The following is a 23,054-nucleotide window of genomic DNA, read 5'->3' on the forward strand; positions in this document are numbered from 1 at the left end:
GAGCGGGTGTGTTCCAGGAACTGCTAGAGATGGTTCAGAAAAGGGGCCCAGGTGGTCCAGGCGGTGCAGGAGAGGCAGTGCAGCTCCGTCACGGCTCGCTCCCGGTGCCGTGGACTCTGTCGTGAGGCTGGACCGCTTCCCTCCCTCCCCCAGACTGCGAGCCAGCGACATCATGGAGCCCAACCTGACCTACGTGTACCCGCACACCCGCATCCAGTCTCTGGTCAGCATCCTGCGCACCACCGTCCACCACGCCTTCCCCGTGGTCACGGAGAACCGGGGCAACGAGAAGGAGTTCATGAAGGGCAATCAGCTCATCAGCAACAACATCAAATACAAGGTAAAGGAACCGGCCGCGGAGGAGAGGTGGGCGACGAGCAAGCGGTTCCCTGCTGCTCACGGTGATCCCGTGCTTGTCACACCCCGGAGACGGGGTGGCCCTGGTTGGCTCGTGTGAAAGTCGGCGCTCTTCATTGCACGCGACAGAGAGTGTGGACTGGACGGCGAGTACAGACTACCCAGTGAGTAAGGACTGCGGTAGGCCGTCAGGACGTGTGTTCATTCCCACTCCAGCAAGCACGTGGACAGACTGTTGTTTTACCCAGCAGTCTTGAGTATTCAGTGCAGGTTGTATCGGGGAGGGTTCTGAGTTGCCAACAATGGACTTTGACCTACTTAAGAAAGAAAAAAGTCCATTGGAAACTGCAGGGCGGACAGGAAAGCTGAAGACCAGGAGCCGTGCGCTCTGGGCGAGCAGGTGGCTGGGGGCCCCTCTGCAGGTACCGGGAGGCACCTGCGCTGAGGGAGAGTCCCGCTGCCTCGCTTGGGTCACGTGCTCACCCGTGGCTTTGGAGGCTGGGGGGGCACGTCAGTTGACAGGACCGCCAAGACATGACGTAGGAGCATTGAGATGCTGTCCCCAAATCAGAGGAGCAGGGGGGTTGGGCTGGCAAAAACCTTGGGCTCCGAGAGGCTCCTTTGAATCACAAGCCCCTGAGCCGCCGTGAAGTTTTCTTGCAGTTGCGGTGGAGGCCTGTGCTTTTGACCCGCACTGTCCCCCACACCCTCACCCGCGTGGGTGCTGGTGCGCCCGTGCTAGCTGGCCGTCGCCGCCGCCCCTCCCGCCCGCAGAAGTGCAGTATCCTCACCCGCGCCGGTGAGCAGCGCAGACGGAGCCAGTCCATGAAGTCCTACCCGTCCAGCGAGCTGCGGAACGTGTGCGACGAGCACGTGACCTCCGAGGACCCGGGCGAGAAGGAGGACCTCCTGCAGCAGATGCTCGAGCGGAGGTGAGGGAGCGCGGCCGCCTGCGGGGCCGTCAGCCCCCTGCCCGCCGGGGCTGTCCGGGGGAACTGGGGGAGGGGCTCGGGGACGTGGACGGGAAGTGGTCCTGCTGAGGGTGTCCTAGGCAGCGTCTGGTTTTTGTGTAACAGATACACTCCCTACCCCAACCTATACCCTGACCAGTCCCCGAGCGAAGACTGGACCATGGAGGAGCGCTTCCGCCCGCTGACCTTCCACGGCCTGATCCTGCGCTCACAGCTCGTCACCCTGCTCGTCCGAGGAGTTTGTTATTCTGAAAGCCAGTCGGTGAGTCGCCTGTCTTGTCCCCACCAGGATTCTGGGAGGCGCGAGGGTGGCAGGAGCGCATTCCCTGCACCTGCCGTCCAGCGGTGTGTGTGGCCCCGTGGCCCCCGCTGCAGGCAGGGTCCCTGCGCTGAGACCGAGCAGGGCTGTGAGTCGCCCTCCAGGGCCTCTTCCCGTGGTCTCCTCACCCGTTGCTAAGTGTCCTTCTGGCCGGTGGGCTCTTAATATAGCGTCTGCCTTTAATCTCTGCCATGAATGAACTTTGTTACATGTGTCATCCAGAGAAATACCCTTCTTCTCATCCATTCCCCTGTAGTTTTTTTCCTTTTTTCTCTTTGGTTTTTGTCGAGATAGCAGGCATGGGTGGGCTGTGTTCAAAGTGGTCCCTATAGCGACCTGAGACACACTTCACCCCTTCACATGGAGCCTGAAAAAGTCACCCAGAGGACTGGTTTCCAAACTGACTCTCCTGCTTTGTGTCTTGCCTGTGGGCAGCCAGCTGAGGTCACTCGTGGTCTCACTGGCCTGCAAAAGAGCAGCTCACATGGGCAGGACAGAAAAGGCCATGGGTGGAGAGGCTCAGGCTTGGGGGGGTGGCCTGTGGGGAGGCCCAGGCCTGCTGGAATGGGGGAAAGGTCACGTGCGGAGCACAGGGGACGGGGAATTTGGAGGCATGAAGTGGGCCAGACTGCACAGGGCCTTGCCTGCACACAGGAGCCGCCAGAGCTGGCCCGAGTCAGCGGTGGACGGCGAGGGCTGTGTGCAGAGGGGAGGAGAGCGGGGCGGAGCGGTGACCAGCACCCGTGCTTCCTGTGCCCCACTCGAGAGCTGGTAGTGGCGGCCCCGCTGCCCGGTGACGGTCAGCAGCAGTGAGAGCTGAGGGAAAGTCCAGAAGACTCAGAACGCAGGAGTAACAAAGCTCCCGTGTGAGTCTCCTGTGGCCGCCATTTCCAGTCGCCGCAAACTGGGTGACTTGAAACAACAGCAGTGTATTCTTTGAGAGCTCTCAGGCCACGGGACGAGGTGCCGGTGTCGGCAGAGCCGTGCTTCCTCCGGAGGCGCCTTCCTCGTTTGTGGCGGGCGCCAGCAGCCCCCGGCCTGCCTCGACTGGAGGCTCCTCCCTCACGTCTGCCTCCTCGTCACCCACTCTCTCCCTGTGTGTTCTCTCCTCTCTTATAAGGACAGCAGTCACTGGGTTTAGGGCCCACCGTAATCCAATATGACCTCATCTTAACTTGATTCCATCCACAAAGGCCTTGTTTCCAATGAGGCCACATTCACAGGTACCAGGCGTTAAGACTCTGACGTATCTTTTGGGGTGACACAAGTCACCCCACACAGCTACTATTAGTTAGCACCTTTCTCGTTGAAACTCTAGAATAGCTCAGGTCTGTTTTACAGATGAAGTTCAGAGAAATTAGGAGACTGGCCCAGGGAGATACAGCTAGGAATTGGCAGAGAACTGGCTGTGCAGCACCTGTCCTGGCCCCTGCTCTGCCCCGCCCCGCTCTCAGACGCAGAGTGGGGGGTCTCTAAAGGTGACCCTGCCAGTTGCCGCGTTCGGTGCGAGGACTGTCTCGGTTGGGATTACAGAGCGCCAGCCAGCCGCGCCTCTCCTACGCTGAGATGGCCGAGGATTACCCGCGGTACCCTGACATCCACGACCTGGACCTGACCCTGCTGAACCCGCGCATGATCGTGGTGAGAATGGCTTCCCTTGGGGACGGGGCCGGGGCCAGGCACGGAGGCCGAGGGCCTGTCCTGCGTGGACCGCTGCTTGTCTGCACGGTTGGCATCTGATCCTGGGCGGGCAGGACAGGCCACAGGTCCCCTGTGTTGTCTCCTCTGCAGGACGTCACCCCGTACATGAACCCCGCGCCCTTCACTGTTTCCCCCAACACCCACGTCTCCCAAGTTTTCAACCTGTTCAGAACGATGGGCCTGCGGCACTTGCCCGTGGTGAACGCGGTGGGAGAGGTGAGCGTGAGGGCGCGTGTGCCTGCGGCCGCACCTTCTGGAAGGGACCCTCTAAGGGCAGTGCTGCCGGGGCGGTGGGGCCTCTCAACCCAGGAAGGAGCAGCAGAATCCCGCAGGGAGGCTTCTCAGACCCGACCTGCTCTGCGGCTCCACACCGGGAGTGAGGGGCCCAGGGGTGGAGGGGGAGCCTGGGGTAGCTTCGGGGACCTTCCCCTTTGCCTCCGGGGTGTTTCTTCTACGCCGTCTCCTGTGTGGCCGGCAGATGTCGCCAGCGTCTCACTGGTCTTCCCTTCTGAGGCCCAGAAGCGCTTGGGGCCTTGTCTCTGTCCTGAAACCTTCCTCTTCACCCTTGACCTGACGGCGCCTCCTTGAGGAGGGGGTCAGTTCCCCACCTGTTACGGGAATTTGTAGCAGTAAATGAGGGAGTTGCAGACAAAATACTTGGAGAGTTTTGAAAGGTAAAATACCTAGTAATTATTGCTACAGATTTTTCCATTGTTTTCTTTTTCTTAGAACTCCATTGTTTTTCTTATTCCACGAACATTGGTGTTTGTAGAAACATATGAAAATATAGACATAGGCGGGAAGAAGCGATGCCGAACCCTTACCTCTGCAGAGGCAGGCACGTTAATGCAAAGTATATCTTGTTCTTTTCCTCCGTGTCTAGACATAGAGGTTTTATATGTCGAGGGTTAGTGAAGATGTTAACACTGTTTACCCTGTTTACTACCTGACTGTTTCACTTAACCTGTGGGAGACGGCTGTCCGCAGCAGAGGCGCTCCCTCGGGGCTCGGACGGCTCAAGCGCTTTCCGTTGTGTGGCAGTCCGGTCACTTACTCAGTCGTCCGCTGTTGTGCAGTATCTAGTTAAATTTCACCATAACGGTCACCTGTTTGAGGCTTTCGGTGGGTGTCGCCTCGTTGCCCTCCAGGAAGTGACGCCTCTCCAAAGTGAGGGTCACAGCAGGACCTCCAGCAGCACGGCGTGTCCTGACGCGGGTTTAGTGGCAGGGAGTCAAATCGTGTTCCTTGAAACACAGCCGCGCTGACAGTTCTAACGCAGTTGATGGTGTGGGACACCCGCCTCAGTGGCAGCTGTGAGTCACCGCGATGACTGGGGGAACTAACTACCCGTTTAGGGAGGACTCTGGTTCTCTGGACTCTCAGGCTCTGCCGTGCGTCTGTCCCTGGCTTGGCGGCGGAGGCCGGGTGTTCCCCACACAAAGCAGTTCTCTGGTTCTCCGGGTGCCAGCTGGGCGTCCTAAACTCAGCTCGGCCCTGGCGCTGTCTGCCGGGGGCGGCGTCGGGTCCCTCGGGTTGAGGGCTCAGCCCCACAAGACTGTTCATCACACCCGCCTTCCCCCACTTCAGTTTTCAACGGAAGGTCCAGGTTGTCACCTGCGCTCCTGACTCACTGGCTGTAAATAGGAGGTTCCCATGACCCCCTGCTCACAGAACTCCGGAAGACAGTTACTTATATCCTTTTATAGTAAACAGTAATTTAGTAACCCCGGAACGGCCGGATGGAGGAGATACACCGGGCAAGGGATGTGGGATGGGGAAGGGGTGCCGAGCTCTGCGTCCTCTCTGGCGCCACCTAGCACCTTACGTGTTCACCAGCCTGGACGCTCTCCAAACCCTGGAGTTCAGGGATTTTAATAGAGGCTTCATGACACAGGCATGATTGATTACATCATTGGCCGTTGGTGATCGATTCAACCTCCAGCCCTCCCCTCCCACAGCTGGGGGGGATGGGAATGAAAGTTCTAATCTTCTGGTCACACACTTGGTTCCCTGGGAAACCAGCCTCCATCCTTAAGGGCTTTCTAAAAGTTACTTCATGAACATAAACTCTGGGGTGGTTGAAAGGAGCTTGTTATGAATAGTAAGACACCCTTATTACTCATCACTTAGGAAATGCCAAGAGTTTTAAGAGCTTTGTGCCAGGAACTAGGACAAAGTCCAAATATGTGTTATTATAAATCCCAATATCACAGTGACTCAGGTAGTTCTGAAAGATGGTATTTCTGGCCTGGGGCAGGGGTCACCACCTCTCAGAAGCCTTCCCTGGGCTCTGTGTCTTGCACACGCACACGAAGCAGGCTGGGTGTGGTGGCTGAGAAGCTAGAGAGCGTGGGCCCTGTTTAAAAAGACATTCACGTTCAGATTCTAGCCGGCCCAACTAAAACCTTTTGGAGCTAAATTTGTGCCATTGGCCTCCAGCTTGTGATCGCGAGTTGTCTCTTTATCTCCTTCCCATCTAGAAATTAGGTGGCCTTTGAAATGAGTGTCCGGATCATGTTGTCAGGCCTGTCCCTGTCCCTCCAGGACCTGATTCTGGCCCTGCCGTTTATTGAGATGGGCCGGGCAAGCTCTGTCCACTCCTGTCCCTCATGTTCTCGTCCCAGTGGGGTTCACTCTGCAGGTGACTTGGGTCTTTTTTTGCTTCGTCCTAGATCGTTGGGGTCATCACACGGCACAACCTGACACACGAGTTTCTGCAGGCACGGCTGCGGCAGCACTACCAGAGCCTATGACGGCCCGGCTCGGCCTCGCCGCCACGTGCCAGCCCGTCTGCTCCGGGAGCTGCAGCTCGGGCTCCGCCTCCATGGCTGGCCAGGGCTGTTCCCGGGCACGGAAGATGCCCAGTCGCCCGCGCGCTTGGAAAGCCTACAATCATCGAACGCTTTGCCGTCAGAGCTCCCGGGGGTAGTGTCAAGCCATCAGAGTCTGCACTTGTGTGAGCTCTCCGCCAGTGTCTTCCCGTTTCCTGCCCCCCGCGCTCCCCCGTCCAGTGCTGGCACAGGCCCCAGCCCCTCCTCCCCGCTCGCACCAGGACCGGAGGGGAAGTCAGGCCTCACCCACTGGCGGGGGCACTCGGAGCAGGTCCCCCACCACCTCTTTGCTCCTTTCCTAGGGAACCCAGCTGTTGCCTTAAACCATCATGGGAGGGACCTTGACCGAGGCAAAGACTGGGTGGAATGCCAGTTGCAGAATTCAGTCAATTACTAAATTGAGGAATCGGGCCCTGAGAAAACTATGCATGTTTCAGGGAGGCCTGCCTTCACTGGGACTCTTAAGTTGACATCTTCAGCAGTTCATTTTGAGGGAAGTTCTGCTTCTGGGTGTGAGCTGGTGCTCTGGTCTTGCCCCTGTGCTGTGAATCTCCCTAGAACCCGAGAAGCTCCAGGCATTCAAATCCCACTAATAGTTCCCACTAATAGTAACTCTGACAGTAGGGTTAGATTTACATCTGCCCTAGTTTTGAGCATTTCGGCTTCCTCTCCATTTTCCAGATTACCCATGGTCTCCGAGTGCTACATTTTCACCCTGATCCTTTTCTTCTCCATGGAATTACTAAACTTTCCTTAAGTTTTACCTGCATCTCCCTGGTGAAGCAACCCCAGCCCAGAGGATCTTGGCATCACCCCTAAAAGCAGGGCACCCCTAGATAAAACTGCTTCACTTGCCTCTGGGCAATGGTGCAGTTATTCAGAAGATGGAAAGGAGTGAATCCTGAGCCAGGTGCACTCACAGGTACACGATGTGGCTTAAAAAGCCAGAGTGTGACAGTACAGCAGATGTTTATTCGAGGAAGAGGGTGTCTGCCCTTCACGAGCACTTCTCACTGGCCGCCTGCTGGCCATCCCCAGCCTACCGAGCGGCTCAGCAGTGGAAACTTCAGGAGAGGTTAACAGTGGGGAGAGGGAGGTGCCTCCTGCCAGCACGTGCCCCGGGGTTTTAACATCAAGCGGAGGAAGCCTCCCTCTCTCTTTCAGTGACTTAGTTTCCCTCTGGGCTGGTTGGTCCTCTCTGAACAGGCACCCAAAGGCATTTGCGCTTACTTTCCTCTTGTGCTCTCTCTACGTGTTTAGCAACGTCTTAGCCCGTCGTGCAACCATGTGGCAGATGTGCTCTGAGAGTCAAGGTGGCATTCATTTGCATTACGTTAGTTTTTTGTTTTTTTTAATCATGGAATTTGCCTGAGGACGTCAGTGCCAGGCCTCAGCAACTCCGTTCTCTCCCCTAGCCTCCCGACTTCTGTTGCCGCCTTTAAGCCTGGGGGTGGGGGTGGGGGTGTCCGCCCGGCTTTGCTGGCTCAGGTCTTGTGCTCCACACACTCTAGGGAACAACTCCATCTACGCCGGGGGGTGCGTCAGCACCATTGCCAATGACTCTGGCCCCTCCATTCCTCCTATTTTCTTAATCTCTTTGACCAAGATTACTTCAACCTATAAAATTTTCAACTTCCTTGGGTGCACTTGACTTATGAAACACAGATGAAACTCCCAGTAAGTAGTTCGGGAAATCACAAGGACCAAAAGGGCAAGCCCTTCTAAATGTGATTGCGTTCAACCAGCTGCCACTATTTTAAGGCAGCATTCGGAACTTGACCGCATTATTTCTTCCTTTTATTAAGAAGGAAACCAATGCCCAAGTCAGGCGAGTGGCATGACCGCCCATACCAGGAACCTGCTTTCCTCTTCCCTCTCCTTCCCTCTCCTGAAACTGGTAGGACTGAGGTCCTGCATGAGGATCTCCCACCTCCAGAGGGTGGGGTCACAGGATGCTGGCCTCCAGGACACCCTGGGTGAGTGGTGTTGGAATTTATGCCTCCTGCACATCACGTTGTGTTTAAGTCACCAGATATTTTGTTCCCCTCAGTGTAGCCCAGAGATAGACAGCAGAGTACAAACACCTCCCTCCCCCAGAAATGACTGGACGGCTGCCAAGGAGGACCCAAACCCAGCCCCTCTGGAAAGGCACGTTATTTCCTGTCCTCTCCTGGCATCTTGCCCTTTCCAGACAAGCCCAAAGACAAGCACGGCTCCACTTGTAACAAAATAACTGTAAGCCTCACTCCTTTGATTTCTGTTAGTTAGAAATCCGCATTTCAACATCCCGCCTGTTACCAGCCTGATCACCTCCCAGTGAACGTGGCACCTGGATAAACAGAAACCCTCGGGGGCTGGGGTTGGGGTTGGCTAGAGATGGTTTCCTGTTTCCCGAGCCGAGGTGATGGGGGAGGGGGCCAAAAGTCCCCACCCGACTGGGAGACCTTTGTGCTCTGGGGGACGATTTGCTTGTGACCTTGTTTAACTAACAGTTCCAGACTGGAATGGACACTTGCATACTTGACCCAGCTGACCATATGACATTTCTGATGCAAAATCACACACTGACACGGCCCTCGGGGGACAAGAAAGCCTCCGGCAAGGCCAGCAGCGCCCTCCCAGGCCTGCAGTATTGCCCCACGGCTTGTGGACCTTGGTCATTTCAACAGTAGCAGCTTCCTTCTTTCTGTTTGCACTGTTTGTTTATACGGTAATGTTAGCTAATTCTACTGTGTATATAAATTGTTTTTTTATTTTAATTTGTAAAATTCTATTTTTATTTGAACTCTTGGAACTTGGAAGTTCTCACTGTAACTGTAACACGTCAGAATAAAATGTCTTCATCTCCATCATCCTCTTGTCTCCACCGTGCACTTTCTTTAGAGTGGTACATACTTGGTTTTCATTTCACTCCCTCTCTCTCTCTAATATATCAAAATTGCACAGCTGGGGAGGGGGTTTATAGTCTCAGGTCTTTTTCTATAGCTCTCCCAGCAGGACTCTTCATCTGCAGGGGGCCACTTACCACCTTAATATGAGAACCAGTTTAGTCCTGAGGATCTTAGCGAAAACCACCAGTGTTACCCCTCTCCTGTTCCCCCTTCACATCGACGCTGTTGGGCCTTGTTTACAGGCCCTTTCCTCCTATAAAGCCACCTGTCCTTCCAGCCATTCCTTCCTGCAGCAGTCGGTGGAGAAGCCATTCGGTTCCTGTTGGTGTTGCGTTTAGGAAGTTGCCCCACAGGCAGATTTCCCCGATGTCCAACCAGAACAAATGGACCTGGTGCTGGGCCTGAGGACGTTTAGCCCTTGCAGCCAGCTTCTGTCACTGCCACCTGCCATGGCTCTTTGCTCACATTTTGTTTTGCCGGAAAAGTGATTTTCTTGGTCTCCAGTTGTCCTGCCTCGAGTTGCCACCCCACAGTGGCAGAAACGGTCTCAGTCGACTCAGGTCCCTCCACCCATCCCCCCTTCCACCCATCCCCATCCCCGAGGGTCCTCTAAGTTCCAGGGGCGTCTCTTGTGCGTTTGGGTATTTGGCACGTTCAGTGAATTCCATTGGCAAGCATCCGCTGTGTCACTGTGACACCTTGGCAGTGAGCCCAGGTCCCCACTCCTCTCAGCAGCTCCCGCTCCCCCAGTGCCGGACCTCAGGAGCCGGCTTTGGACAGATGCTTCTACCTTGCTCTCCACCCTCCTGGTCCTTGTGAGTCCTCTGTTCTTGGCTTTCCGCCCTCTGCGTTCAGAGTCCACATAAGGAACATCTTTATGAGAAGTGGTTACCTCAGTGTTCTTTCCCCACCTCCCTCTCTAACCATCAATTAATTCACTCCTGGCCTCCCCTTCCCTCTACAAGGAACAAGTTGCTAATTTATTTCCTCTTTTCTCAATTTCTGTACCAGACCAAGACAATTTGACCGACATTTATAGAGCACCCAATGTGCCACGTGCTGCAGGGGCTGCTGAAGGGGCATTGACCCTCCAGGAGCTTGCAGTTCAGGGACACAGACACAGTTGCATACCAAGACAAATTGTGGTCTATGATAATAGCTATACGATAGTTATAACATGCTGCCAGTGAAGAGCTTGATTTGTCCTGGGCATGTGGTATCAGGGAAGGCTTCAGGGAAGAAGTGGCATTCTCAACGAGCCTTGAGAAATGAGCAAAACGGTCTCAAGGGCTCTGGATGAAGGGCATTCTAGGTGGAAGGAACAGCGTGAATAAGGGCGTGGGGAAGCGAAGGTGGAGGGTTGTCGGAGGAGTGTCGTAGAATCTGATTCGGAGAGTGTGGCGTCAGGGGGTAATGGCTGGGAAAATTGGTCAGAGCACTGCTTCATGTTGCAGGTGAACTCAGGGCCTGGTATTTTCTGCTTTGGGCAGCACCCTTTTCAGAAGCAGATACAAAGATACAAAGAAACTTCTCCAGTGGCTCCCCCCTCAGTAAAACCTACAAGTCCAAACACCTTGGACCTGAATTTGGGAAAGCCAATGGCTAATTTTTAAATTTAGTGCCCAAAAGGCACATAAACTTGAAGTTTGTCAGCACAGCAAACATTTCTTTCTTCACTTTGCTCAGCTTTTAAACCTAAATATCCTGCCCACTCTTCTTCAGATTAAAAGTGCAATTCACTCAGCTGCCGCACTACCTCTCAAAAGGTGTCAGAGAAGAGTTAGTGCCCTCATTTTACATATGTGCTTCTAAAAAATAATAATAATAACAGTAACCAAAAAACACTAAGTGTACAAAAAGTGTCATATTGAGTACAAGCTACGTTCGATGTAACCAGAAAAAAAGCCCAGATGTTTGTAAGTTTTCTTTTCAATAAATAAGTGCCCTGAATGTGAGCAAATCTGAATATAAAGATAAATGCCCTTTTGGTCTCCAGGGGCTTTTTCAGGATCCATGGTGAGCCTGCAGTGTGAGTGAGAGCAAGTTGAGAGCTGTGGTTTGAGACCCTACTCCCTACACACACACACACACACACACACACACACACACACACACACACACGTGCTCACGGAGGGAGAACTGAAAGGAAGCCGAAGTTGTCCAAACCCATAGAATGGACACCACCAAGAGTGAACTGGATGTGAACTATGGACGTTAAGTGATCATGATGTGTCACTGTAGGTTCATCCATGGTAACAAATGTCCCACTCTGGCAGGGATGTTGATAATGGAGGAGGATGTGCATGTGGGACGGACAGGGATATGTGGGAAATCTCTACTTCCTGTTCAATTTTGCTGTGAACCTGTAACTGCTCCCCAAAATAAGTTTATTATTTTTTTTAAAAAAGGAGGTGGGCTTCCCTCGTGGCGCAGTGGTTGAGAATCTGCCTGCCAATGCAGGGGACATGGGTTCGAGCCCTGGTCTGGGAAGATCCCACATGCCGCGGAGCGACTAGGCCCGTGAGCCACAACTACTGAGCCTGCGCGTCTGGAGCCTGTGCTCCGCAACAAGAGAGGCCGCGATAGTGAGAGGCCCACGCACCTCGATGAAGAGTGGCCCCCGCTTGCTGCAACTAGAGAAAGCCCTCGCACAGAAACGAAGACCCAACACAGCCAAAAATAAATAAATAAATAAATTAATTAATTAATTTTTTTTAAAAAAAAGGAAGAAGAAAAGAACTGAGCATTATTCTCTTTGACAAAAGGCAAAATGCCAAGACTATCAGGCTGAACTCCCTTCCCCAGGAAATGAAAGAAATCACACCAAGCCTTCAGCTTCTGTCCGTGGTGCTGAACTTTATTCATTTTCAAACCGATGTCAGTAACAGGTGATTAAAATTTAACGCACAGGTGGGAGAGGTGGAGAAGCCACAACTAAACCACTTTATCTACATTTAGCATAAAATGTGAGAAATGTTGACAGGAGGCTGATGCTTGAATAGGACACTCGTCACAGCTCAACTTGATGGCAACGAGACGGGACAAAGTTGAGTGAGAGATCCCAGGGGATGAGGGTCTCTTGAAGTCTGCCCGGGGTCTGGCCCGCCTTTTCCTCCCTGGCCGTTATCTTCGGTACTACAAAGAGAGCAGAGACATGTTTGGCTTGGTGACCTGCCTCCACTGGAAAAAGCTTCATAAGACTGTGCTCCCTTCCCACCACCCCCGCTCCAGCTTGACGACCCTCTGAGTTCCATGAACTGGTAAACAAATTGCCCATTAGAAGCTAGTAAAGTCAATCCTGGTAAATTTCGATCCTTCGGGATCTGGCAATTCCTCGAGGGACGTGAACTGCCAATCAGCAGTACGCAGGTGACTTGGCCCCATGAACGTGTTAAGTTCCCAGTGCTCCTGGCAGTAACTTCTTTTCTTCTTAGCATTTTCTCAGCAGACTGTAGCTGAGGATGGTATCATGGTTCTGAGACTCGTGGGGCACCTACCCAGTTGGGACAGAAATTTCAAAGGGAGTAAGCTTCTATGCTGTTCCCTTTGCTGTTGAAGGTGTCCCCTGGTGGTATTCTTTCACAAGGTTTGAACCTCAACAAAACCACCATTTCCTTCCCGCCCACCCCATTTCCATCCCCAGTTCCTCTTACCCGGAAGCTGTTGCAGCCCAGCCCGCTCTGGGCTCCAATCCTGTCCATCCTGCCTCCGAAGCAGCTGGACCTCCGCAGGCTCCGAGGGGCAGCGAGCAGTGCCCTCAGCTTGCTCTTCAGGAGGGCAGATCTATCGGAGGATTCCCAGGGGCCCCGCCCAAGGGCACCCCCATCTCTCTGGGCCGGGTTGACCTCCCCGGTCCAGGGAGGCACCTCAGAAAGGGGGCTGAGAGGGACCCCAGCTTCCTCATGCTGCTCACTTAGTACTTGTTGAGGCACAGCCTCTTCTTCTAAAGGCATCTTGTCCTCCAAATGGTCCAGCAAGTTCTTTACAAAAGGAAAACAGGGAAAGGGAGAAGTCTCACTGCCTGGCACAGTGTCACAAAGCCCCCTCATCCCAGACCGTGCCCCTTTCCTGGTCCTACCTTGAAATCCATCAGGTCTGCGCTGGACACAGAGCCATACACGGGGTTCGCTCCAGTTCGCCCTGAGAGCTGAAACGCCAGAAAGAGGAAGAAGCTCGCGGCGATGGTGGCGGAGCCCATGCTGGCGTCGGTCAAGGGGCGGTCTGGTGCTTGCTGCCTCTTCTCTCTCCTCTCTGCTTTCCCACCCTCGGCCTCCCTCCGTCTCCGTCTCCCAGCTGCCCTGCGCCTCCTCTTTTTATAGCCCCTTGGCTCTCTGAGAGCACAAGAGGGACGGAACACTCCCCATTCTGTCACTTGCAGCGATAAAGCAGCTGAGTGAGGAGCCAGCAGAAGATGCCCTTTTAAAGTTATCAGTCCAGCCAGCTCGTCACAGCCCCTCCGCCTTGAGCAGCTCCGACAAGCCCGGGACCCTCAGCTGCAAGAGCCACATTCTTGTTGATTGGCCTCAAGAGGTTCCCACTTCAAAGGTGTGAGAAGAGCAAAAAAGTGTCCTTGGTTATCTCACAGCGATGCCTCAGGCTTCTTTCTCATCAGCCACCGGACCCGTGCGGGGAAGCAGAGGGTGACGGTTGGCCGGCGCCCAGCTCCCCTGTTGGTTTGCGGCTCAGCTGTCAGGGGCTCCAGATAAGGGCAGGAGGGGAGGAAATGGCAGGCAGCCGGCAGCTCAGCTCAGGACAAATTAGTCCGGATGCTCAAGCTGGCCTCATACCTGACTCATCGGCGACGAGGGCAGACCTCTCCCTCCACAGGGCTGTCCTGACCCCTGGCTGTCACCCTCAGTGGTCAGGTGAAGAGGGAGTTATTTTTTAGAGTACTAAGTCAGCCAGAACCAAATGTGACAGATGTCCCGAGAACTCCACTCCCAAATAGAAACGCAAGAAAAGCTTTGGGAACACAATCATTCCTCTGCAAAGCTTCCCCTCCTTCACCGCACGGCTCCCCCCAAGGTGTTGGGGGAGACTGGCGCTAAGAAGATGCCAGCATTTTCATTTACAGAAGCTCGCTGCTTCTCCGACTCTGGGTTTGAAGCTTGTAATGCCTCACACCTCGCCGGGAAAGCTCCCGTGGCGAAGTTGGCTGATGGAGCGAGGTGGGATGCAGCTGTGGCCCATGGAATTTCCCTTAATGCCTCCCATGTCCTTCTCCAAGGCCAGGCAAGCGATGAGCCACAGAAGCCGCCATTTTCCTGGCCCCCAAAAGAGAAGTACCAGGCAGCGAGCCTGTCCACATGTAATGAGTGGCCTCCACTTACTAAGCACTGGACTCAATGCTCCACACTCTTCAATGTAACGTATCCGGGGGAAACACTACACTTGAAGGGATGAGAGACCTGCATTGCACCCCCAAACAAGCCAAATTGCGTACATCTTTGGGGCCTTATTCTTCTCATCTGTGAGGCTCATAAGAGCTATTAATATGTGAACGTATTTTGAAGAGTGAATTGCTATATAATTGCACGATGCTCACAACGGTTGTCCTTACTGGTTGGTTGGAATGTGCCAGGCACCGTGCTGAGAGCTTTATATGGGTTCTTTCCTTTTCATCACCAGCCCCAGAAGGTGGGTAGTATTGTCCCCATTCACAGAGGGACAGAACTGAGACTGAGAGCATCTGTCACTTGCCCAAAGTCACTCGGCAGAACCAGGACTCGGATCCCAGGTCTGACGCCGACGCCTGTACTCTCCACCCACTTCCCAGATCCTGCTGCTTCTTTGCACGAAGGTTCCTTAACAAGCCCTTTAGTCTCAGTTCCTGATTAAACACCACCCTAATCCCAGCCTCTCAGGTTGCCTCTGAGCACCTCCTCGCCTTCCCCCTGCCCTGGGACTGTAGCTTTGCGTGCTTGGCAAGTCTGCGAATGTGTGGACTATCTCAGGAAAGCACCACATCCAAGTCCCATGACCTATTTACACACCTAACATGTTTCAATCTACCCCGTAGAAGCTCAGGAAATGTGGGTGGAATGACAGCTCTGTCCTGGCCGGATCCTCCCCCAACTGTGCTCACTCCTTGGCTGATCAGAGAGAGAGGGGCTGTTACGCAGTGAAAGAGCAGGAAATCCGGGCATTACGTGGCCAGGGGTCATGAGAGGTGTTCGGGGTGGTTTTTATTCTAAAGGAGAAAAGATTTGGGTCGGCCAAACTCAACTTGAAATCCGAAATGAGTGCAATTCTGAGTAGGAGCTCTGGGGGCAAAGAAGCGCTCTATCCTGACGAGTCTCTGGAATGTGCTCACAGCTTAGTAGCTTGGGTGGCAGGGTTATAATTAGCAAAGAGGATTCAGTGAGCAGATACCCTTAGAGACGGACCTTTGATGCAGGCAAGACTTCCGGAAGGGCATCATGGCAGGTGGTCCCTGCCACGGCTTGGCCTCTGGAGGCTGATGCCGTTCCTGCGTCCTGAGCCACTTCGGAAGCCTGTTGGTGGCCCAAGGAAAAGCGGAGATCCTGTCCAAGGTTCCAGAAGGGGAATTTCAGAATTTTCCCAGCTCCTTTTATTAAAGTTACGTTTCGTCTTCCAGCGTGAAACTAGAGTGGGGCACGAGTGTCATTTGTTGAGTTGCTTCTATTGTTTTTGGTTTTTTGTGGAAGGTGGGTGGCAAAAAAAAGGATACTTAGGTTTATTGCCCTGACTTTGTATAGGACCAGCACCACCCCCTCCACTAACAGGGCCCAGGGAAAACAGACAATCCCCAAATATACTTACCGCCTAACCCTCTTAAAGCCTTTGATTTGTCCCTGAAATGGAAAATGCCTTGACGTACAGTTTCTCTTCATTTTCGTGCCCCTGCTCCACTTCGGGGGGTATGTGTGGAGGAGTTAATATTTAAATGGGGTATTTAGAAGCCAGCCTGTGGGAGTGAGAGAGAAGAAAAGCAAAAGGCACAGAAGACCAGGTCCACCCTCCACCTCCACCTCTCCCACTAGCTGAAAAATCAAAAGGCTTTATTTCCTTATCACTGGAAAGAAGTCGTCTTAGTCATATGATGGAATAAAGGTTGCAGATGGGTGGGAGGATCCAGAATGGGGTATCTCGAGTTTCTAGCCAAGTTTGGTTTCATGACTCTCCATGGGGATACTGTGGGCTGCCTCGGGGAGCCATGAGGGCCCAGCAATGTCACATGTGGGCAGAACTGGTGTGAAAAACCCCTCACATTCATGGGACAAGTCTGTTAGACCTAAATAGTCTAAAGCAGAAGCCCCAGTTGGGAGAAATTGGTAGGACATTGGTGCGTATTTAGGAATGATTGCTTCGGACTTTGAAAATGATGTTCTGTTTCTCTGGTGCAACATGGAGGTCACTGAGACTGGAATTTGGGGACAGGTTCCCCAGGAAAAAAAGGCCCAAGACAAGTTGATTTGCTAAAACTTTATGGGGGTTGTAGTTCAAGGGAAGTAAGAGTGAGGAGCAAAGGGAAGTGAGATAGTGCATTAGTCAACAACTGCTGCGTGACAAATTACCCCAAACCTTAGCAACTATACATCTATTATCTAATAGTTCCTGTGGACCAGGAATCTGGCTCTGCTTTAGCTGGGTGCCCCTTGTTCAGAGCTCACACAGGCTACAATTAAGATGTTGGCCGGAGCTGCGGTCATCTCAAGGCTTGGCTGGGGATCTGCTTTCAAGCTCACTCATGTGTCTGTTGGCAGGTCTTCGGGTCCACACTGACTGTTGGCTAGAGATGTCAATTCCTTACCGTGTGGGCTTCTCCATAGAGATGCCGCTGACTTCCTTTAGGTAGAGAGGGAAACATTATGTAAGCCACCATCTCTTTGTAACCTAATCTTGGATGTGGTACCCCATCACTTCTGTTGTACTGTGTTCATTAGAAGTGAGTCATAAGGTCCAGCCCATACTCAGAGGGAGGGGATTACCAAGGGATGAATACCAGGAGATGAGCTTCACTGGGGGCCATCTCAGAGGCTGCCCACCACAGGTAAGGAAAGAGAAAGAGCAAATATAAAGTGATATGTTACCAAGCTGGTCACAGCTTTGCAAAAACAGCTTAGTGGTTGGTTGGTCGGTTGGTTGGTCATGTTGCACATCTCCAGAGAGCGTTGTGGAACCCAGCACCTTTGAAGAGTCTATGAGGAGAGAAAAGGATGAGGGCACTGCATTAGATCCCTAGGGCTGCTGTAACAAAGTACCATAAACTGGGTATCTTAAAACAACAGAAGTGTATTGTCTCACAGTTCTGAAAGCTAGAGTCTGAAATCAAGGTGTCAGCAGGGCCAGGCTCCCTCCACAACTTGTAAGGAAGGATCCTTCCTTGTCTCTTGCAGCTTCTGGGACCTGCCGGCAATCTTTGGCATTCCTTGACTTGTAGATGCATCCCTCCAATCTCTGTCTCTGTCATCATATGACCGTCTTCCCTCTCTGTGTTTCTCTCTTTTCTTCTTATAAAGACACTAATCATATTGGAATAGGAGCCCAGCCTACTCGAGTATGACCTCATCTTAACTAACTACATCCACAATGACCGTGATTCACCAACACCCCCTCCAGCATACCACCCAAGGACATACATGAGGGCCCACCCCTGTACCTTGCCCTCCCTAGGGGCCTCACAGGGAGGGGGGAGTCACCCGCTGGCTAAGGCATGAAGGTTCTGCTCTCTCCCCCGATGCAGGAAGAACTAGGTCGGGGAGCCCAGGGTAGGGAGGCCAGTTAGGAAGCTGGTGCGCCAATATGAGTGGTGAGGGAAGGAAGGAGGAGTGGACATGGTACCTGCCTGGGTGGTCCAGCCAAAGAACGGAGTCAAGGAAGATTCCAAGGGCTGAAGTCATCGAGGGTGGAGCCCCGGGAGAAGGTTTACTCATTCGGGAGTGTCATAGTTTGGGTTCTCCTGAATCTGAGACAAGTATTCAAGCAAAGTAGTTTATTTTGGAGATAATCCCAGGAAATACTGGCAGGAGAGTGGGGAAGTGACCAGGGAGAGAAGGAGTTTAGTGATCACCGTGGGCAGTTGCAGCTTAATCCCAACTCCCCGCAGAGAAATCCAGTAACCGGTGAAAGATACACGCCACCTGTGAACCGAGGGCGCTCCTCGGTGTTGGTTGAGTGTTGCTCTGGTCCATGTCAGTTCCCCAGCACTTCCTGCCTGCCCAAAGGAAGTGGACTCTGGCTGCCAGAGAAAGTCCTCGGGCAGGAAAGTGCCGTGCTGCTGGATGAAATTAGGGCTGGGGTGCACTGAAGCAGCAAGGGCAGGGGCTGTACTTGGCAGTGCCAGAGACAAGATACTGGGGGCACAAGAGTGGGAGCCAATGTCCCAGGGCTGAAATGTTCCAGGATGCCCAGGCAGCTGTACGGAGCCTGGCTCCTGACCCCATGGGAGAAACGGGCCACTTAGTGGAAAAGCACTGATTGCATGAAAAATCCTACAGAGACAGGGATAGAAGGTTGAGAACTGCAACACGAACAAAGACAAGTAGCCAAGTTCATGACTTTATTTAGACCTGGTTCTGCATGAGGAAAGAATGCATTTTTTTTCTTGCCACAAATCATTCTCAGAAGGGTCAAAGCTGGGAATTCCTTGGCAGTCCAGTGGTTAGGACTCTGTGCTCTCACTGCTGAGGGCCTGGGTTCGATCCTTGGTTGGGGAACTAAGGTCCCAGGTCCCACAAGCCGCGCGGCGTGGCCAAAAAAAAAAAAAAGAATTCAAAGCTGCCACAAGAGGGATGGAGAGGGGAATGCAGAATCAGTGACATGAGATGTAGCGTTCAGGCCCAACACTGTCCTGACTTCAGTAACCTCAAAACTGGAGACCCAGCAAAGCCAGTCTACCCTCTACTGAAGCTCCTTCCAGCTGTGAAGCCGTGGGCTAGGCATCTTTGGGCCTGTGTCCACCAATATGTCTTTCTGGGTAGATTACATTGACAAGCATCCACGGAGATACATAATCTGGCAGCTTCTTTGGAGGATGAGGTTGATAATAGGAAAGTCAGGGAGGTTAAGGCCATGGCTATAGCTACATGGGGATGTGTCTGAAGCGGCCAGGGTCACAGGTTAGGGAGGGCTGGTTCTAAAGGGCATCCATAGATGAGGCATGTGCCACAGCACTGCCCGCAAACACCAAACACAGGGGGAGCTCAATGAGATGTCACTTCATTGGGTACATCAGGCCACCCACTCCCCATCCTCCATAAGTCATATTTGCTTCCTTCACAGTTTGTTTTGGAGTCCTCTTTCCTGGACTTTTGCTTGAGGAAAAGGCTCAAGTAACAGGATATATCTGTATCATACATACAGACTCCACTGCCTGAGCCTTATTTATGGAAGAGCTGGACTTACCTGGAAGAATTCTGAAGTGCTGGTTGGGTTTGTAGAGTGGGCGTTCTGGGAGGGGGTCTGTCTTCATCCCCTGAGCAGGGGGAGAAAGTTGCCAATACGCAGCAGCCCCAAATGGTGAACTGAGTGATGCCATTAAGAGGGGGACCTTCCAACCCACCAGCAAGCCTAATTCACTGGCTTGGGAAAGGTTGGGTTGTGCAGTGGTTAGGGGCCTGGGTGCTGGACCAGCATGCGTGGGCTTGAATCCTGGCTCTGCCACGTACTAACTGCGGGACCCTGAGAAAGTCACATGACCTCTCTGTGCCTCGATTTCCCCATCTGTAAAATGAAGGATAATAAGAGTTCTTCCTGCATAGTTGTCGCGAGGACTAATATGAGTTCATGGAACTGGGCCTGGTACATAGTGAGGCCTTTATAAATGTTAACTGTGCTAATTACTCATTACCGCCCTGGGTCAAAAACATTAGGCAAAGATGGCTCACAGTTTTATTGGAAAATAAGTTGGTCCTAAAACCTTATTTTCAAAATCTTAATCTCATTAGATATGTCTAATGCACACTGGGTTAAAATGAGAAATAACACCAAGACCCACCACTTCTCTTTCCCTCTGACTCAAAGAAACATCAGATGAGAACAGCAGAAAAGCTATAAGAGAGTCACGTGGATCTCTGCTCAAATCTCAGTGTTGGCACTTAGCAGCTGAATGTTTTCAGGTAAGATGCTTCCCTTTTCTGGGTCTCAGTTTTCTCATCCATAAAGAGGGGATAATAATAGTCCTGTCCTCCTGCAGAGCTGGGATCATAAAAGGCATTCTAGGCAAAGGAAACTGCATGAGCTGAAGCCTGGGAGCCTGAAAGCAGGAGAGAGTTCTGCAGCATGACCTGGGATGCCTGGAACCCAAGATGCAGGGGAAGGAGGACCCTGAGAGGAGAGGGCAGTGACCTCTACCAGGACTCCCTGCTGATTAAGGCAACACAGTAGGATTCTAGTGCTTGTCTCCTTTTCTGCCTTGGAATAAAGGTCTTCTCTCTCTAGGGCAGAGAGGAAGTGAAGACCTGGGGTCCCAAAGGAAGGGCACCCTGAAATGCTGGGCCTCTTTCAGGCACTGCTAAACTTATGGGCTCAGGAAATGAAAATGCTATTAAACTCAGGGTTTAGAAGCCTCCTTTCCAGGATGACATCAGGAATTGAAGACTTGAACCTGAGGTTTGGGGCAGATGGAGTGCTCACCCTCATCAGGAATGCAAATAAGCTGGCATATCTCTTTCTCTCTCTCTCTTTCTCTCACACACACACACACACACACAAAGCGCCCCCAATCTCTTGAGAGCTTCTGGAAACAACAAATACAGGGAGAGTGCCTCTAATGGCAGAATTCCAGGCAGAGGGAAAGCTATTGTCAAGGGGCAGATACCTTGACACACACCCTCATGTCACAGGAATACAATCAGGGCCCATTCAACTCCCAGGGAGAAACTGCCAGCCTTTGAAAAGTAGTTTCTGGGAAGCGTCTCAAGTGCTTGAGATATTTAGAGACATTTCAGAGCATGAAAAGCCCTTAAAGAAAAGCAGCCACCACCCCCCCAGCTGTTTGACCAGTCCTTGAAGCCGTGTCCCTGCCCCACCACTAGGACATCTTTGGGATCTTCAAGAAAACACAGGGTTTGACTGTTTTTCAACGATGGATCATTTTTTAGAACACGGAGACAAATCAACTTCAAAAGAAAAAGCTATAACATTGACTTTATTTCATCATGGAAAATTTGTGCTCAAAGATAAGAACCATCTTATATAAAACGACCAAATAAATAAATAAATAAGTAAAAATAAATAGGAGTTGCCTCAAAGGGGAGCAGGGGGTTGAAGGAGAATCAGATGCAGCCAGGACCTTCTCTTAATACCTCCTCAGCACTGTGTGGGGACGAGAGAGAGTGGTGATTACATTTGGGTGGGAGACAGGCAGGACCTGAGCTTGCCCTCACCACGTGCCATCTGTGCCTCCCCCCTCTTCAGTTCACCTGGATGTTTGAGGCTTTGGAGTAATCTATCTCCCTGGACCTTGCTTTCCCTGTTGTAAACTGGGGATTACCATCACCCTGGTGATCCTGCCCTCTGCCTTTGCAGCTCTAGACAGTTCAGGGGAAACCAGGAGGAAAATGTTTAATACTCTTTCTGCGCCAAGAAGGGGCTGCCAGGCAATGACCGAATTACATCCTAAGGTGATTCTGCCCCTTTTGGTAAGAGAGGCAGGAGGTGGTTAGAAGGTGGGTGGGAACTCAACAGGCATGGTAATGAATGTTGTCAAAATTTAATATTTCCAGAAAGGCGCTCCTTGACCCTGAGGACTGTCAGCAAGAAAGAGTGATATCCAGGTGTCCTTTGCTCAAAGTTTGGTCCCCAGAGACATCAAACCCAGAAAGGCGGCACGCGGTGGGACTGGGGGTGGGTGCTCACCGTTGCAGCCCAGGCCGCTGAGGGAGCCGATCCGGTCCAGCCTCCGCCCAAAGCAGCCGGAGTCGCGCATCATCCTGGGGCTCCGCATTCCCCGCAGGGCCTGGAGGACGCTGCTGCCGGGCCCGAGGAGCCCCGCGGGGGCGGCCGCCCGGGTCTCCCAGGCTTCTGCGAGGCCGTGGCCCTGCTGGCGGGGCTCCAGGCCCTTCTGCTCGGCCTGCAGCTCCAACACCCTGCCTCGTAGACGGCCCAGCAGCTCCTGCGATGGGTGGGGGAGGCGGAGCCTCAGGAAGCCGCACCTGGGCCCAGCCGCCCTCGATGGCGCCGAGGCAAACCGACCGCCTTGGGGCCGGGGGTCCCCGCACCCAGTCTCGCCGCTTTCTCACTCTCTTATCACTAATACCCAAGGGAGGGTGGGGACCTCTTGGGACTGTGGGTGGGGGTAGGGGGGGGACCCGTTAGCTGCTGCTGTCGTCGGTGCCCTCCCGGCGAGCCGGGTTTACGCAGTTCGGCAGCGCTCACCTGTGTCCCGCGCAGTTCCGAGGCCGGGCCGGGGCCACCTAGCGGGTGGGAATGACAGCCTAGCAGCGACAGGTGCAAGTACAGGAGGAGCAGGGGCGCCCGGGGCAGCGTCGTCTGCGGGTCCATGTCGCTGGAGGGGCGGAGAGAGGTTGCCGCCGCTGCCGCTGCGCTGGGGCCCGGTTCACGTCTCACCTACTGGGTCCTCGGGCAACCGCGGCCTTTTATCCCCCGTCCTGAGAGCCGGGCCGGCCCTGCCCCTCTGGGTTATCTCTGATTTATCGGCGCATTCCGGCCCGGCCCGCTGAGCTCAGGGCGGGGGAATGCACCTCTCCGCGCGGAGGGGTGGAGGCCGGGGAGAGCAGGCCTTGTATAGAAATGGGCCTGGCCGGGAACGGGAGCGCGCGGCGGGGGGAGTTGGCGGGGTTGGGTAGACACCGCTAGGTCCTTTGTCTCTCGCTTCCCCCTTCCCTGCAAAAACCCCGGGGCTTTAGAGTGGCTCTTTTCTCTTTCCTCCCCCCCGCATTCCTGGAGAGGGCAGAGGGTACCCCAGCGATCAGAGGCCTGACGCAAATGCCGGGCGCACGGGGTGACTCAGAGAAAGAACAGGCCCAGCCGACACCCCACCGCCGCAGCGCGTCTTCCC

General features: G+C 53.4%; 3 protein-coding genes across 4 annotated transcripts in view; 1 reads left to right on the top strand and 2 right to left on the bottom strand.

The window, feature by feature from the left end:
- CLCN6 (chloride voltage-gated channel 6) overlaps nucleotides 1–9,021 on the top strand; it is a 29,277-nt gene extending 20,256 nt beyond the window's left edge. Inside the window, exons 18-23 of one of the 2 annotated variants that reach the window (XM_059913185.1) lie at nucleotides 154–340; nucleotides 1,132–1,289; nucleotides 1,434–1,590; nucleotides 3,181–3,288; nucleotides 3,439–3,564; nucleotides 6,021–9,021. In XM_059913185.1, coding sequence (XP_059769168.1) covers nucleotides 154–340; nucleotides 1,132–1,289; nucleotides 1,434–1,590; nucleotides 3,181–3,288; nucleotides 3,439–3,564; nucleotides 6,021–6,101 — 817 coding nt within the window. In that variant the 3' untranslated portion in view covers nucleotides 6,102–9,021. Of the gene's footprint in view, nucleotides 1–153; nucleotides 341–1,131; nucleotides 1,290–1,433; nucleotides 1,591–3,180; nucleotides 3,289–3,438; nucleotides 3,565–6,020 lie in introns of those variants that run through there. The other variant, XM_059913195.1, reaches the window with a different exon arrangement.
- A 1,357-nt stretch (nucleotides 9,022–10,378) lies between these two features.
- On the bottom strand, nucleotides 10,379–13,268 carry NPPA (natriuretic peptide A). Its single transcript, XM_059894117.1, has 3 exons — nucleotides 13,149–13,268; nucleotides 12,724–13,050; nucleotides 10,379–10,453 (listed from the first exon to the last, which is right to left on the bottom strand). The coding sequence occupies exons 1-3, from the start codon at nucleotides 13,266–13,268 to the stop codon at nucleotides 10,379–10,381; spliced, it is 522 nt and encodes a 173-aa protein (XP_059750100.1).
- Nucleotides 13,269–14,188: 920 nt separating this feature from the next.
- Nucleotides 14,189–22,537, bottom strand: NPPB (natriuretic peptide B). The gene is made up of 3 exons (XM_059894129.1): nucleotides 22,412–22,537; nucleotides 21,893–22,148; nucleotides 14,189–14,334 (listed from the first exon to the last, which is right to left on the bottom strand). Exons 1-3 carry the CDS (start codon nucleotides 22,535–22,537, stop codon nucleotides 14,189–14,191), a joined length of 528 nt encoding a protein of 175 aa, XP_059750112.1.
- Between the last annotated feature and the right edge of the window lie 517 nt (nucleotides 22,538–23,054).

This window comes from Balaenoptera ricei, chromosome 1, assembly GCF_028023285.1.
Source record: "Balaenoptera ricei isolate mBalRic1 chromosome 1, mBalRic1.hap2, whole genome shotgun sequence".
In the NCBI taxonomy this organism is placed as follows: Eukaryota; Metazoa; Chordata; class Mammalia; order Artiodactyla; family Balaenopteridae; genus Balaenoptera; species Balaenoptera ricei.

Bases quoted from the DNA above. Each gene is read 5' to 3' on its own strand.
- NPPA (XM_059894117.1), bottom strand. From the start codon at position 13,268: ATGGGCTCCGCCACCATCGCCGCGAGCTTCTTCCTCTTTCTGGCGTTT. The intron at 13,051-13,148 runs GTAGGACCAGGA...CCTTTTGTAAAG, and splicing joins CAGACCTGATGGATTTCAAG to AACTTGCTGGACCATTTGGA. The intron at 10,454-12,723 runs GTAAGAGGAACT...TCTCCGAATCAG, and splicing joins TGGGCTGCAACAGCTTCCGG to ATTCTACGACACTCCTCCGA.
- NPPB (XM_059894129.1), bottom strand. From the start codon at position 22,537: ATGGACCCGCAGACGACGCTGCCCCGGGCGCCCCTGCTCCTCCTGTAC. The intron at 22,149-22,411 runs GTGAGCGCTGCC...CACCCATCGCAG, and splicing joins CGGAACTGCGCGGGACACAG to GAGCTGCTGGGCCGTCTACG. The intron at 14,335-21,892 runs GTGAGCACCCAC...TTTGGGGGCCAG, and splicing joins CAGCGGCCTGGGCTGCAACG to GAAAATGGCGGCTTCTGTGG.